The 13,514-nt window shown below is 41.7% G+C and overlaps 1 protein-coding gene across 1 annotated transcript in view; it reads left to right on the top strand.

The window, feature by feature from the left end:
* SKAP1 (src kinase associated phosphoprotein 1) overlaps positions 1 to 13,514 on the top strand; it is a 280,793-nt gene that overhangs the window by 244,964 nt on the left and 22,315 nt on the right. The window contains exons 10-11 of the mRNA XM_039227907.1: positions 5,418 to 5,468; positions 12,964 to 13,064. Coding sequence (XP_039083838.1) covers positions 5,418 to 5,468; positions 12,964 to 13,064 — 152 coding nt within the window. The remainder of the gene's footprint in view (positions 1 to 5,417; positions 5,469 to 12,963; positions 13,065 to 13,514) is intronic.

Raw genomic sequence — 13,514 nt, 5'->3', positions numbered from 1 at the left:
GGTTTTCGGCCAAGACCACAAAACTGTTAGCCCTGGGTACTATGCTTTCAAGGTTGGCATCCGGTGGGATTTCTGAACATCCGTGTTGAGCATATGGGGGCCCTTGATTTTTAAGATCTCATTTGCAGTAGATTAAACTGTAGGGACCCACCACAAAGAAATGCTTTTACAGCAGTATGTGGGAGACAGGAGGCTTTTCTGAGCCCTCTCTCACCCCTCCTCGAAATTATTTTACAGGCTAGCAAAGGCCCAGTTTTGTGTTTCAATATTCCATAAAAGGACAACTTTTATCAGGTTTCACTTTGTCTGGGGCCTCAAAGCTGGAATCCGGCAAGGCGCCGGAGACCACTGTGCAGCTCTAACTGGGGCCTTACAGCAGCTGCTGTGACAACAGACTCTGGCTCTGTCCTCCAGAGAGCTTTCAGGAGAGCAAACGGGAAGAGAGACACGGCGTTCTCCCAGGAATTGCTGTGTGCATTCCGATGCTGCCCACACTGCCCCGGAGTGTTATTACAGACCCAGAAGCCAGATTGCTTTATAATAAAGCATCTGACTGGTGGGGTTTTTTTTAATTTGAGTCGAATGGAAACAAGCATTCTGTGAAATTCTTTTTCCCCCTGTACCGTTGTTCAGATGCACAGGAAGAAGGAATGGTGATAGTGGGTCTAAGGAAAGAAAAGAAAAAGAAAAACAACAGACACCAAAAACACAAAGTTTAGGGGCACCTGGGTGGCTCAGTTGGTTGAGCATCTGGCTTTTGATTTTTGGCTCAGGTCATGATCTCATGGTTTGTGGGATCAAGCCGTGCATCAGGCTCTGCACTGAAAGTGTGGAGCCTGCCTGGGATTCTCTCTCTCTCTCTCTCTCTTTCTCTCTCTCTCTCTTTCTCTCTCTCTCTCTTTCTCTCTCTCTCTCTCTCTCCCTCTGTCTCCACCCTTCCCTGCTCATACTCAGGCAGTCTCTCTCGCTCAAAATAAATTAATAAACATTAAAAAAAAACCAAAAACCACTGGGTACCTGGGTGGCTCAGTCAGTTAAGCATCCAAGTTCAGCTCAGGTCATGATCTCACAGTTCATGAGTTCAAGCCCCACATCCAGCTCTGTGCTGACAGCTCAGAGCCTGGAGCCTGTTTCAGACTCTGTGACTCCCTAGCTCTCTGCCCCTCCCCTGCTCACTCACACGTGCATGCGCACTCTCTTTTTCTCTGTCTCAAAAATAAATAAACATTAAAACAGTTGTTTTAATAAATAAATAAATAAACCACAAAGTTTACGAAGAAAGTGATTTTTCTATTTCAAAGAAAAGCAACACTCCATCAAAGCATCAATGCCATCATCAGGCCTGAGCTTCTTGGCCAGGTTCTCTCTCACTCCCATGCACACTGGGCCCTAGCCACAAAGGCTGTTTGACCAGCACCAAAACCAGAATCATGCTGGCGTTTTGTTTTTGTTTTTTTTACCTGGAATATCCCCACTGACTTCACCCTATGAAGCCCCTCCACCTACGCATTCTGCTCAGACATGTCTCCTTACTGACACCCTCCCAGATACTCAACTGGAATTGAGCTCTGTCTTAGCCTTTACCACGGTGATTTATATTCAAGTCTTTCTCCTCCAATTAGTAGGTGCTCAATTATTATTGGTGGAATTAAATTCAGCGCATTCCAAGTGTTGCAGTTAGCACAAATTAGATTTAATATCTTGTACATCAAGACCCATACCATAGAGATAGGATGCAAATATTTTCAAGTAACAGTTGAGATTACCAACTATACAACAGAGGATTAAGTGTGTTATTAGCATCTTGCTCATATTTTCTACATTGTCTGAAGAGGTGCTATAACACCCACAGATTTATAGCATATCTGTGCATGCCGTGGAGTGGTTTCTATTTCCACTCTCCTGCACGTTCTCTTTATACCCTGAGTCTATCTGCATTTCTCTTGCATCTGTCACCAGAGCACCTTGACATCTGGTTGCACATTGATACACTTGGCATTTTTTAAGCTTCTGTCACCTTGCTTTGTTTGGGGGAAGTGGTTTCCTTCCTTCTGATCTAGTCATTTTTTTCTTTAATGTTATTCTCAGTTTAGCCGATGTCACAGCAGCACTTCAGAAAGGAGCCAGGTGTCATGGGAAGCCAGCCCCTCTCTGCACCTCCACGGTGGAATCAGTGTCCTGTTCTTTTCAGCCTCTCATTAGTGTTCCTGACATTGTGCCAAGACTGTTGATTGAAATCAACTCTCTGGGTACGGATGTTCATTTGTGATGCCCCGTGGTTCTCTTACATGTTCACATAGCTAACAGAATCTTCCTCAACTGTTTTCCCAGTTGAGATGAGATATTTGGGAATCAAGTAGAGCATTTAAAGTAATAAGTGGACAGTAATCTTCCGAGGTTAATTTGTTTAAAACCTATGTAAGGTTGGGGTCCCATATGCCTTGTTAGGAGCAAGGACCATTATAATCTATTACTGTTTAAAGTTGAGCTAGCACATAAATTTTAATTCTCTCTTAAATGAAGATGTATTCCAGTAGATATAATGCTAAAGTGCCTAATAATATTCTCATAAAGAAGTTCAACAAGCTCTTTAGCCTAAAGAAATTTTTTTTCAAAATAATCTCTTTAAAATGAAAGGTTCATTTTACAGATGGGAAAAAGAATGAGAAATCTAGCTGTTTAACCCACCCTCTTTTGTGAGCAAAGAGACATCTCTTTCTGTTGCCATGTAATCAGTTTTCTCAACATGGGAGTTTGAGGGATGCCAGTTAGATTTTGTTGAAGGACCTGAGGTACAGTGTGTGCCTCTCTGTTTGTATTGTGCCCCTCCCCCCTCCCCGCCCCCCCCCCCCCCCCCCCCCGCAGCTGGGAAGGTGCTGAGAAGTACTGCCTTTCACAAACAGCTGTAGAGAGAGCATTTGCCTCCACTACCTCTACTCATACTTTCTAAGGCACAGCACCCAGCCTCTCACATCAGTATCTGGCCTTCTTGACTAGAGCCCACTCTCAGCCACCCGGGAAGGTCAAAGTTAGATAGAACAGATGTGGGGATTAGAGCTTCCCCATTCCCATCCATCACTGAAGAGCTTAGTAATGGTGGTGAATGATCTATAAGATCTATGGCCAGCATTCTGCTTTCTTTCTGGGTGACTCCACAGGCGCAATGGAAATCATAGTATCTGGTCTGGAATTGAACTGCATAGAACAGATTTTTATTTTTCCCATTTTTGTATCATGACTAGATTAAGTGCTGTTGCCTGAAAGGATAAAGGAATCAAGTTTAGTTTTCATTTTTATCATTGCAAATACATTTACATTCTCCTATTTTACAAATGCAAAGAGCAGGCAAGCCACTTTCAATAATTTATTTTAAAATCAATGCTAATGAGGTTCTGTCTCGTCAGTGGCCGAGTTTTACAATAAAGCCTGATTTATTTAGAAAAGATCTTTGGTGTAGCTTCCCATCTAATGGTGGTGGGAAGGAGGTGGAGTCACAGGCACGGTGACCCTCCAACTTCGGGTCCAATTTGTAATTCACAGTGGAGATCTGACCCAATTTACATTGATTAGAATTGGGAGGAAGAGACATCTGTGCACAGACAGCAGAGGTAGAATAAACCTTCCCTGCAAAAGTGCCTAAGCACAGCAAATTATTGGTCTTTGTGATTGAGTTGTTTGGTTATCAGCAGAAGAGATGCTCCCTGTCCAAATCATTGGGTATCTCTAAAACGGACGCAGCACCAACTCTTCTAATGTTTTCAATCCTGTGAAATTGGTCCCATGTCATAAAGGAAAAGCATCACAGCAAAGGAAGGAAGGAAGTGGGCAAGTGATAGGAAGACAATGTGCAAAGAATAATGTTTAACGTGATTTATTTCAGCATGGTCTATTTCCGATATTTGATTTCACTCCTCCATTATCTCTCATCTTTATCCCTCCTGGTGGGGTTGGGGAGGGGCAGGGATCATTACAGGTGGGATGTAGGAAATTCTCCCCTGTGAAGCCATACGTGAAGGTAAGAAGAACTGAGTTCTTTTCCCACAGAATCTTGTAAGACAAATATATATTGTATATGACATTTTTTAATCTTGGTGACATATGACTCATTTCTCCAGAATACTAATCCCTTAATTTTTATTTTTGCACGGAAACTGTATCGTTTTGTATGTGAAATCAATTACTTCTTTAATGTTCTATAGTGCTCTCATATACTTTTGTGCTGTTTCTTCTTATTTATGAGCTTGCAGTTTACTTCCCCCACCCTGACATACCAGAATTCAAATTGCTCTTATATTTAAAAAAAAAAAAAAAAAAGGAACTGTCCCCAAGCCATCTCCTAAAAAGTTTCAGTTAGTGGCATAACTATAGGGAAACCAGTCAGATAAGTGCCCCCACACCAAGGAAAAGAAAGTATATGTGGACCAAAAACCTAGGTCTTCAACCCTCAAATGTTGCATATTATGCCCCATTTTGTGTGTGTGTGTGTGTGTGTGTGTGTGTGTGTGTGTGTATGAGAGAAAGAGTGAGAGAGTTGAGGTGATGAAAAGGAGAATAGCAACTGTATTTTTGCTCATTTTACTCCCCATATAAAATGACTTAATATGATTCTGATTCTCATGCCTTCTTTATAAAAGCCCAATTCCCATGTTATCAGGTATTTTGAGATGAAACAAGTTAATGAGGGTAAGAAACAGGCCAATCATGTCGTGTCATTGACCATATAAACACTTGATCGGAGTTAGACAATAGCACTGACTTAGAACCCATTGTGTACCTGCAGCAATTAATTAAAAGACCATTCCAACTGCCCTCAGGAGCTTACACTCTAATGAACAAGGCAGGCTGAATAACAACAGTAAAAGATAACTACAAGCCCCAAGTACTAGGAACATAAAATTACTTACATGACCAGCTTCTGCTACAGCTGAACAAAACTTGATACATTAAGGACTAATTAATCATGGAGGGTTTAAACACATGCTTAGCTAAACACACACACACACACACACACACTGTAATTCTCGATGCTTACACTTAGAAAGAGACAATACATTTAGAAGAGAATTCTAGAAGGAGAGGAGAAATAGAGCTTGAGGGATATTTAGTACCTAACTAACCAGTGGTTTGGAAGCTCCACAGGACAGCACACCCCCAAATCTTACCCACTGCTCCGTCTCCAGTTCCTGCTGCAGCACTTGGCGTATAGTAAGCCCTTAAAAATGGTTATGAATCAATGAATGAGGAGAGAAGGAGAGGGCCAATTTTAAGATGAGAGATAACTATTAAAAAAAAAAAAGAGAACAATTATTGCCTTGAAAAGAGCACGTTGAGCTCTGAAAAAGAAGACCCCCATCGGTATAAAGAGTATAAGACTATTGTCCACTAATTGCTAATGCTGCTCATGTTTACCCCCTCAGATGAAGAGCACAATCTGGAAGAGGATGAGAATGGGACTCAACACAAAGGAGGTATGAGAGCCTTGGGCATTGGGTAGGATGCTCAGGCTTCACTAATTAAGAGGCTACTGGTGTGTCAGCCTCAAAAGCCCCCAATAAGGTGACTGGATAGGGAAATATCTCAACCTTAAAAGCAGCCACCCACTCACCTTAATTAATGTTCCCAGAACAGCTAAGATTTATCCTACAGAGGGTAGGCAACCGAAGCAGATATTTATTTTTTCCTATCAGTATTTCCTAAATCAGTACAGTGAAAATGGAATCGCCTCATCTCTAAGAGATCAGAGGATTGAGAAGGGAAAGAATGGAAATGTCTCCTCTCTGAGAGGCCGGGAGATTGCGAGTTCAGAGGGGAATGGAAATGTGTCAGATCTGAAAAGTGAACGTGGGGTGAAGGATAGAATTGCTTGGTGGTGCTGACTTCTGATGGCCTGGTTTGATTCCAGGCACATTTGGAAATGAATATGTAACAGGTTTGTTGAATACAAAATCACATCTTATTCATCCCAGACCGTTAACCATGCTGTAGGCTGTTAGTGAGCCTATCTTTTTTTAAGGTCAGATGCCCCTCTAAAGCCTCCTTAAGTGGACCAAGGACCTATTCTGTCGTTGTCACTAAAGGAATGTGAATCGCAAGGGCCACCTCAAGGACATTCATCCTATCAGCAGAGCCTAAATTGTGGCTGATTTAGATACTAGCTGATTTTTTTCCTTAGAGATTCTATGAAGGTCTTAAACCTCGTTCTTTCCATCCTTCCCTCCCTGGTCCCTCTTCATTTCCCTTGCCCTTCCTTTTCCCATTCTCCTGTCTCTTCCTTTCTTGTGCCTTTTGTTCTCTTCATTACCCACTCAGCAAGGCCCCTTTCTGCTAAGGTTCATGTTCTTTGGGAAGCAAATATGTAACAGGCTTAGTGAAGTACCTAACTTCATTTAAGTGCCCAACTTCTCCCAGGGAGAGAAAAGACAGCAAAGAGGTGGCATCAGAAGTCATGTGCCAAAGCAGGAGAGAAAGAAAGAACCATGTGGCTCTCACTCAGTAAGCATTTCGTAACACTTAGCACCTATAACAAAGTCCATTCTGAAACTTATCATCTACAGTTTCCTACTTGCTGTGCATAATTTCAACAGAACATCTGTTTTCTGACCAACCTATGTCCCATGTCCTTTCTCAACCAACTCCCATCATCGGTGCAGGAAAAACACCTAACATGGACAGCTGGGGGGGAACAGCCGTAAGCTCCCTGTGCCCAGCTTTATGTTAAACTCCATTCAGGCAGCAGCAGTCTCCAGCAAAGGTCTACAATTCTATTTTAGAGGGCACCTGGGTGGCTCAGTAGGTGAAGTGTCCGACTCTTGATTTCAGCTCAGGTCATGATCTCAGGGTTCCTGAGATCCAGCCTTGCGTCAGGCTCTGCACTGATAGCATGGAGCCTACCCGGGATTCTCTCTCCATCTCTCTTTGCCCCTCCCCTCCTCTCTCTCTCTCTCTCTCTCTCTCTCACTCACTCTCAAATATAAATAAATAAACATTTAAAATTCAGTTTCAGACTCCTCCCTCATCTCATTTCCTCTTTCCACCTTTCTGGGGTTCTGTCTTGGGTGGGGGGATGGTGAGGGAGGCTTATTTCTTAGCTATTCCAATGACTCTAATTCAAGTAGTTTTACAAAAGAAAAAGAAAAAAACAGCCTTTTGTTCCTCATGCTTCCTGCTCCCAGAATAGGTGTTGTTAAAGTGTAGTGAGCTCTAAATATGCTTCTGTGGTTTATGTTTATACTTCCCACCAGTTATAATGATTGGTGACTTAGTGATTAAAAAACAGAGGAGGACTTTTTGCTCTCTCTGCAGAATCTGAGGCAGGAATTTTTATTATTTGTGTTTACTTATTTATTTATTGAATTTATACAGTGCCTCTTCTCCAAAGGAGCTATAGAAATGGCAACAAATACAGAGCATCCAAACGTCATCTCTTAGCTTTATAACAATAAAACTTAGAGGTCCAAGGGAAGGGTAGGCAGCCCCATGAAGGCATATTAAAGGGAATTCTAGTACAATGTGCACTCTTACGTAATAGACAAGCTACCCAAGTTTGCCTCACTTAGTTTTTCGAAGGTGTCACATGTCTTGGGGCGGGGGGTGGGGGAGGGAGGGTGATTTCTCTCCTAAAAGATACTGTGACTAGCAGGATGACCTTTAAAATCCACATACTTTTCTCCAGAACTTTTCCAGGGATCCTGTTCCCAGAAATGCTGTGCTTTCCCATAACGGAATTGCTAACATTTTTAAAGTCCAACTAGATCTTATCAGAAGAGAGAAAAAAAGGAATTCAGTTTATCCTCATTGGGTGTTAATGACCCTGTAAGATGTAATTTCTTTTATTTTATTCTGTTACCTAGAAAATCTATCACAGCCTTGTCGTATTGATTGTTCAATCTATAAAGAGCTCAGTTTACAGCATGACTGTTAGTAACAGGGTTATTTTAATGAGTGACTCTTCAACACCTCAGATTCTCACTAAATTGCAACCCATCAGCCTAACAGTCTAACACTAAGTGTCTTCCATGATGAGAGTTTATCTCCCTTCCCTATTATGAAGGCAGTGTGCAGGTAACCAAAAATAAAACTCATTCTGTGCTGTTTATATGAAAACTACTGGCTATTGGCTTGGGTATGCCACGTCAAATAAAAAGCCAAGCTGGAGGCACAACTCATTCTTAGGTCCATCAAATATCTGACCAAGAAAGATCTTAAAACAGTTGTTTTCACTCTAAAATCGTGGGCAAACTCAGCCAAAAAAGGAGCCCATATGCAGTAATTTCCACAGGACAGAAAAATGGTTGCTGACAAGCTTCCATTTCCTAGGCATTTCTTTCCATTTTAGTATCTACCAATGGAGTGATCACATGAAAGAAGTTGAGGGAAGCCACAGAGGTATTTGCAACTCTTACTTTTTGAAGCTTGTTTCCCAAGGCCAAACGTGAGTTGATCATCAGCCAGCTACAATTTTGGCCCAATAAAAGGAGCCTAGTCGAGATGAAAATCAGGATCTGTAGGTGTTCTCCACTTCAAGGTCGTACTTAACAACATTAAGGACCATAGTAACTTCCAAACTCAAGATGAAATGGCTATGAAAACAAGCAAATGGTAATGTTCAGTTGCTCTTCCTATTCTTCAGTTGGTCATCGTCAGTGGAACTTGGAAGATTTTTTTATGCCTTTCCTTCTGAAATGGTGAATACAGTGTCAGACTGAGTCTGCTTTAATGGGCTGAATGAACATGATGGCCTTTACCAGCCTGGCTTAGAGAATATTTCAAGTCCCTTACAGTGGGTCACTGCCTTAGCCTTTGGCAACCATTTCTCACCTACCCATGGTCTAGCAAGGACTGGCTTTACCCATCTTCTCATTCTGTCTCTTGTTTGCATAATTTGCTAAGTATTTGCACCCATTGCCCGGCCTCAGGAGCACAGTCCTTGGCTCATCAAGCAAATGTAAATAGTATGCTGACCTGACTTTAGCCTCTTTTTCTTGTTCACAGCTTGAATTCTGTAGCTACCCAGTGTCTCCCAAACAAAAGCCCTAGGTGACATTTGCACTCTGAAAGGAACACAGTCAAGTCCTGTTGTTCCTAAGGAGGGAGAGAGGCAGAACAGTATCCTGGTCCTTTTACTTTAAAACTCTCCACGTCATAGAGGTGTTTTTGTTTTTTGTTTTTTTTTCAAATTCTGCTTCCGTCAACAGTAATACCAGCTTGGCCTCAGTTACAGGAGAAATGACTATTACAGGTTATAAAGAACTTGGTGTGGAATGACAAATGCTTTGGAACAAATACCTAGAGAAGAGAGAAAAACACAGTATATTTGTAAACTTAGACCGTCGCTATTCTTCCTATGACATTTTGTTTGCTGGGAGCTTAGTTTCTTTTAGGTGGGATAAAGAAAATAAGATGCTGCCCCTCCCCACCCCACCCCCTTTTTTTTCTCTAGAAAAAGTCCTTCTCAGCTCTGCTAGCAATTTAAATGCAGTGATCATACCCATTAGCTTCTCTATCATTGTAATTGTTGTTAATTGTTATAACTGTTTTAGTTATTAGTGGTGTCATTATTGCTCTAGGTCCTCTGTCTGTTTTATGCTGAATATATTAGTGCTTTGCTTTTGAATTACCAGGCTTTATTTAGTGCAGAGTTACGTTTTTTTTGGAGAGACGTTGAGAAATGCTGGCATTAAGCTTTATTCTTTTGTTTTTCATTCCAAATGGACAGGCTGGAAAAAAAAATAATTAGATGGAATAATGTCCTCAAAATGAGCATGAGGATGCTTTGAATTAATTAAATGGTCAGAATGCTGCACCATTTCTGATCTCAGACTGCTGCTAGAGTAATGTAAACCCAGAGGAGCCTCGGTCCAGCCCACAGAGGAAATCCTCTCTCTCAGGCTCCCAATTCCTCACTGACCTCAAGACATCAAAGCCTCCTCATGCATTCCCTCATTTACAGAAGGACCTGGGCAAGTTTAGGGAGAAGTTGGACTGGCCCTGCAAACTTCCAGCCCTCCCAGCTCTTCCTGAGGCCACGCGTCAGGAATGAAGCCCTCCTCCACCGTACCTCAACCCACTCTTAGTCAGGTTTTTATAACACAACCAAAGCTTCTGGGAAGCCTTCCATGAGATTAGCTTCCCTATTACACGCAACACCCTCAACTTCGCCTTGGAAAGCCTATCACAATCATAAATAAGTATGTATCTGTGTGACTCTTTGTGTCACGGTGCCTGCCCGCCTGGACGGCAGCCTTAGAGCAGGGACTCTGTGTGTGGCCAGTGCGGAATTCCCAGCATCCAGCACAGTCCCTGGCACTTAGTAAAGTGCTCTGTATGTGTCTGTTGAATGCCGAGGAAGGAATGTAGTGAGGCCGTGTGCACGCATTCACATAAATGCAAGTCACCCATATGTTAAATAGGGTGTCTGCAAATACACAGCCCAGTCTTGTCCCACTCAGGCGTGCCTCCTCACTGATTCCCCTCCTACCAGAATACCTCTGTCTAGAGAGCAAGTCCCCATATTTAGCTCTTCATTCTGCTCATTTTTCAAAGCTGTGCTTTTGTGGTACCAGTTCTGACGATCCTGGTTCTTGGGCTGGGCAAACTATCTGCTGCATTCCTGAGCTCCAGCTTCTTTTAGCCTTTAGCTTCTGAAGGACCAAGGGCATTTTCTATATTTGTTCTTGGAAGGCTTTTGTTTTCCTCCTAGCTTCTTGCTTTCCATGTGCTTTTTAGACTAGATCTTTTTCCATGTATTCTTCCCTGCTGTCTTACATGTCCAATATCAAATTTTACATATATATATCCAAAAGGTACTCATAATCTTAGGAGCTATTCCATATCCAGGCTCATGGGGAGCAGTACCCCACAGTAACCATCTGCTAGGCTGGAAAGAGCCAAGACAATTTTGTTAGCCTTCTTACCATTCAGAAAAGTCAAGTTGTGTTTTAAAAATCTATTTTTATAGGGGTGCCTGGGTGGCTCAGTCAGTTAAACATATGACTTTGGCTTAGGTCATGATCTCACGATTTGTGGGTTCAAGCCCCGCATCGGGCTCTGGGCTGACAGCTCAGAGCCTGGAGCCTGCTTCAGATTCTGTGTCTCCCTCTCTCTCTTTTCCTCCCTTGCTTGCTCTCTCTCTCTCTCTTTCTCTCTCTCTCTCTCAAAAATAAAGATTAAAAATGTTTTAATAAAAATCTATTTTTATAAAATTATTTTCTATAATATATAAATACATGAAGAATATTGATGTCAATATACTTATCATTTCTAATTCTGTCCAAATCTTCAGGTGATTTATCAACTGCATTCTGACTAAACAATATATTAATATATCCTCTAAGAAAACTATTTTCACTCTTCAGGAACTGATATTTCTCTATTATTTGATGCCCTGGTATCCCCCAAAACACATGCCTTGTCTCTCCAGAAGTTAGCATTTTTCTCGCTATGTATTTTTCTTCCAAATACATTCTTAACTCTGTGGTTTCCAGTGTAGCTGTGCCCTCTGTCGTCTACTGCTTATATAAACAATCATCTTTGTAAAAGAAAACATGCCTGATTTCCATATAGTTAACATTTTTACTTCTGTTTGCAATATCTGAGTCTTAATTACATAACTCTGTCCCTCCTCGAATTTTGTGCACTTTAAGGTCCCTACCAAAGTTCTTAAACTATAGGGATTTTGTTCTCCTGTGTCTTTATTATTTGAACTGCTGGTAAGTTAGGAATGAGTTTTTTAAAAAGCAAACATAGCCAGGACCTCCGTCCACCCACACTGCCCACTTGGCTTCCTCCATCTATCCTCATCCTCAACGACCAGCACTATCATTCCTCACGGGAGGGTCAAAACAAATGGAGGGAAAGGTAGAAACTGGTGCTAATAGGGTGCCCAAAAGTCACTTGAATTTTCATCAGAAGCCAGGACTCCTGACTCCCACTAATAAGAATCTCATCTTTGGTGGGTGCCTTGCTGACAGCACTCACACATAGCATCCTAAGGAGCGGGAGCACCACCACATCATGGCTAGTCTAGGGGCCATTCGCTGTCCTGCCATTCATATCCCCAGATCCTCTCCCACTTTGTGCTCTAGTGTTTAACCTTTCCGGGTAGAAGAAGATCAATACAGATTCTTCATTGCTAAGAATCAATGGCTGTCCTGTGGCATCACTGCCATCTAGTCTTCCTGAGAAGCCCAGTAACTCTCTCCAGCTGCTTCAAAAAGCTTGGTGTGTTGTCTTCAGTTGCTTTCTTTTTTTAATGCAGATCACTTTGGTTTCTGTCCCCCTGGGGGTTAGCAGATAAATCTTGGCAGACATGTTCAGGGTCTATAAATGAGATGCTGGAAAAGGGCCAGCCCACCCAGAATTTAGTTGTAATGGATGAGACACCCCCTTGGTTCCACTTAAAGCCTGGGCTCTTCGTAACTATTTATTGGGGATTACCTCATATAATACCTGGGTGGGAGGTGCCTGCAATGAAGTCTCCTGTGTAACAGAAGAGATCAACGTGTGAGACTGTGATACAGACACATCCCAGCTGGCTCAGCCTCTCAGTAAACAAGCAAAAGTCCGAGACTCAGCCCATTCCTTGAACTGCATTTTGAAGTTTAGAGGATAGTTTAGAGGCCCTGGATCAAAAAAATATGTGACAGGAAATCTCTGCACTGCTTATTTACAAACCAAGCAAAAAATTACCTGCCTGATTTTCTTGTATTAATAAATGAATGTATTTATTATTGAATAGCATCTGACAAAGGGTGATCTATAAATATTTAATGTTAGTTGATCATCTCCTTTTCCCACAGTCCTTTGCTCATACTGCCTGTTTGGCTTTATCTCGTCCCAACTCCCCTGAATCTTAAGTTTCCTAGGGGCAATATCAGAACCCTTATTTCCATTTGCAACAAAAATGTGGGCTCCATGGAGAAAGACAAAGTCCTTTTAACTTTGATTTCTCCTCTCTTTGATCAGTGGACTATACCAATTATTACCAGGGCCTATGGGATTGCCATGGTGACCAGCCAGACGAACTATCCTTCCAACGCGGTGACCTCATCTACATTCTGAGCAAGGTAAGGATGTAGAGTGTGGGGCTTGGATCAAAAGTTGATTTTTTTTCATTCTTGATGATGTAGTCATCATAACCAGAATCATTCCATGTCTTACATTTCTCTCGTGTATATTATGTGTCTCCCTCACTCATAAATTCGCATTGATTTGTAATTGTTAGGGAAAAGTTTAATTGAAAATTCAGGTTCAGGAACTAATTTTCAAATGTAAAAATACAATAAAGTAGACATAACACTAAAACTATGCCAATCAGATTTATTCTTTTTAGAATCTTATGGTGCATAAAAGATCATCATTATGTACATAATTTATTACTGTATTAATACTCTTGAGAACATTCTGCTTGGTAAACCACCTTCTTATGTCATTCACAAATAAAGAAGACTCCAGTATACTAATGAGTTCAGAGCCTGTTGGCTCACTTGGTTTGAACAAGTGTTGATAAGGCCAGG

This window comes from Hyaena hyaena, unplaced genomic scaffold (genome assembly GCF_003009895.1).
Source record: "Hyaena hyaena isolate Hyena2069 unplaced genomic scaffold, ASM300989v1 scaffold_29, whole genome shotgun sequence".
Lineage (NCBI taxonomy): Eukaryota > Metazoa > Chordata > Mammalia > Carnivora > Hyaenidae > Hyaena > Hyaena hyaena.
This window is presented reverse-complemented; position numbering and strand designations above follow the sequence as displayed.